At 30.8% G+C, this 1,699-nt stretch overlaps 1 protein-coding gene across 2 annotated transcripts in view; it reads right to left on the bottom strand.

Annotated features, from left to right (window-relative positions):
* ANGEL2 (angel homolog 2 (Drosophila)) overlaps nucleotides 1-1,699 on the bottom strand; it is a 30,689-nt gene that overhangs the window by 10,311 nt on the left and 18,679 nt on the right. For both annotated transcript variants that reach the window (XM_012638354.1, XM_012638353.1), the window contains exons 3-4: nucleotides 1,006-1,258; nucleotides 199-268 (exon numbers count right to left, since the gene is read on the bottom strand). In XM_012638354.1, coding sequence (XP_012493808.1) covers nucleotides 199-268; nucleotides 1,006-1,258 — 323 coding nt within the window. The remainder of the gene's footprint in view (nucleotides 1-198; nucleotides 269-1,005; nucleotides 1,259-1,699) is intronic.

The raw sequence follows: 1,699 nt of genomic DNA, 5'->3' as shown, positions 1-1,699 counted from the left end.
TTTTGTTTATATTAGAGTTATATATCAACACAACAGTTTCCACTTGAAATACCTCAATCTTTTCCTGACCTTTTGAAGTTGTTTTCAAAATTAAGATTTTTAGTCCAAATATATCATATATCTTTGTTAGCAAGTTATATTTTAATAACACACAAATCTTCAAAACTAAATTTGGCTAAGATAAAAGTTATATTGTACCCAGTGATTCCAAACTTGGCCTGATCTCTGTTCCATAATGATCTTCTTGAACTTCTTGCAAACAAAGTACCTTAGAAGAAAAAAATGGTTTGAATTAAAACAGAGATGCACATATAAATGTTCTGGTGTTTTACCTTTAAAAACCGGCTTCTAAAATTCCAAACCTGATGATAGCTGAAATAAAACATTTACAATACTTTTGTATTATTTATAGATCTACCAAATTAATGTTTCTAAATTTGATCAATCTCAACACTCTGGCCTTATGGACAAATGTCTAACCTCTCTAAAAAATTGAAATAAAAAAACTGTGGCTTTTAATCATATGGGGCTCTCTTTCCATCCAAAATTATTGCCCAAATGAAATATTGTAAATTTATATGTCAGGATATTTTTCCTGAATTTACATGTTCATTAGTACTAATCTTTCCGGTCCTTTCTTAAGAGGTTGATTTTTTTGAATGCCATCATGTTGATGAAATTGTTTGCATGGATTATTGAAATTTCAAATAAAAGGAAATGTTTGCTGAATAATATGTTGCCAATCCCTGTCTCAAAACTCACTAATACTTAAAACTTTTTGGATCCTTTTTGAAAAGTTAGATGATTATTTATAGCAATAATCATTAAGAAATGACACTCTGAAAGTCACAATACCTTGTTACTGTTTCATCATTATTCTTAAACATCTTCCCTTCTTACCCCACAAACAAAATGGAGAAAATCATTTAGTTCACAAAGGCACAAAAGAAACATTTAACTCAACTTTTTCTTGTGTGAAGAATTTTGATAATATGTTGCACTTACATCTGCATCAAAGTGTTTAATTTCTTTCAGAATATTGGGAAACCTAAAACTCCAGTGTAATACTGGCCGCCGGCAATGTCTGTAGAGATGTGAGTTATCTTCCAATAAATCTTGTGAAAGTATATTATAGGACATCACTGAAAAGTCAAACTTGTTCTCACTGTCTTCACATTTGGGATCAACATTTTTGTCTCCTAGGATCTTCGTTTTTTCTTTATTATGGTTACATATATATTCCCAATTCCGTTTTATTGTGCCTGTTAAAATATATTGGACAAAATATAAAGAATTAATCAAAAGGAGACTATATAGTTTCATGTACATAAACATTTTCCAGCCTTTTAAAAATTCCCACATGCAATAAATAGAATGTTTTTCCCTAGGAAATGGCCATATAGCACCGAATAACTAGAATTTGTCATCAAATTGATTACAAAGGCAGTATCATGATATATTGGTTGACCAGGAGGTATAAAACAGGTTTAAAAGGATCTGGCAAGTCACTGCGAAGGCTTTGAGGATATGCTAATAAAGCTAAGACTATACAGGGGTTGTAGTTTTCCACTTCTCTATGATTAAGAAGTGGTTCTGCCACAGATGTGCTTAGCAACTTTAGAACCATAATAATATATTTAATATCTGTATGTCATAGTTGGCTTGTCAATAAGATGATTTCACACTGTATTTTATTCCC

The sequence above is a fragment of the Propithecus coquereli genome, unplaced genomic scaffold (assembly GCF_000956105.1).
Source record: "Propithecus coquereli isolate 6110/MARCELLA unplaced genomic scaffold, Pcoq_1.0 Scaffold129, whole genome shotgun sequence".
Lineage (NCBI taxonomy): Eukaryota > Metazoa > Chordata > Mammalia > Primates > Indriidae > Propithecus > Propithecus coquereli.
The sequence above is the reverse complement of the archived record's forward strand: the minus strand, read 5'-3'. Positions and strand labels throughout refer to the sequence as shown.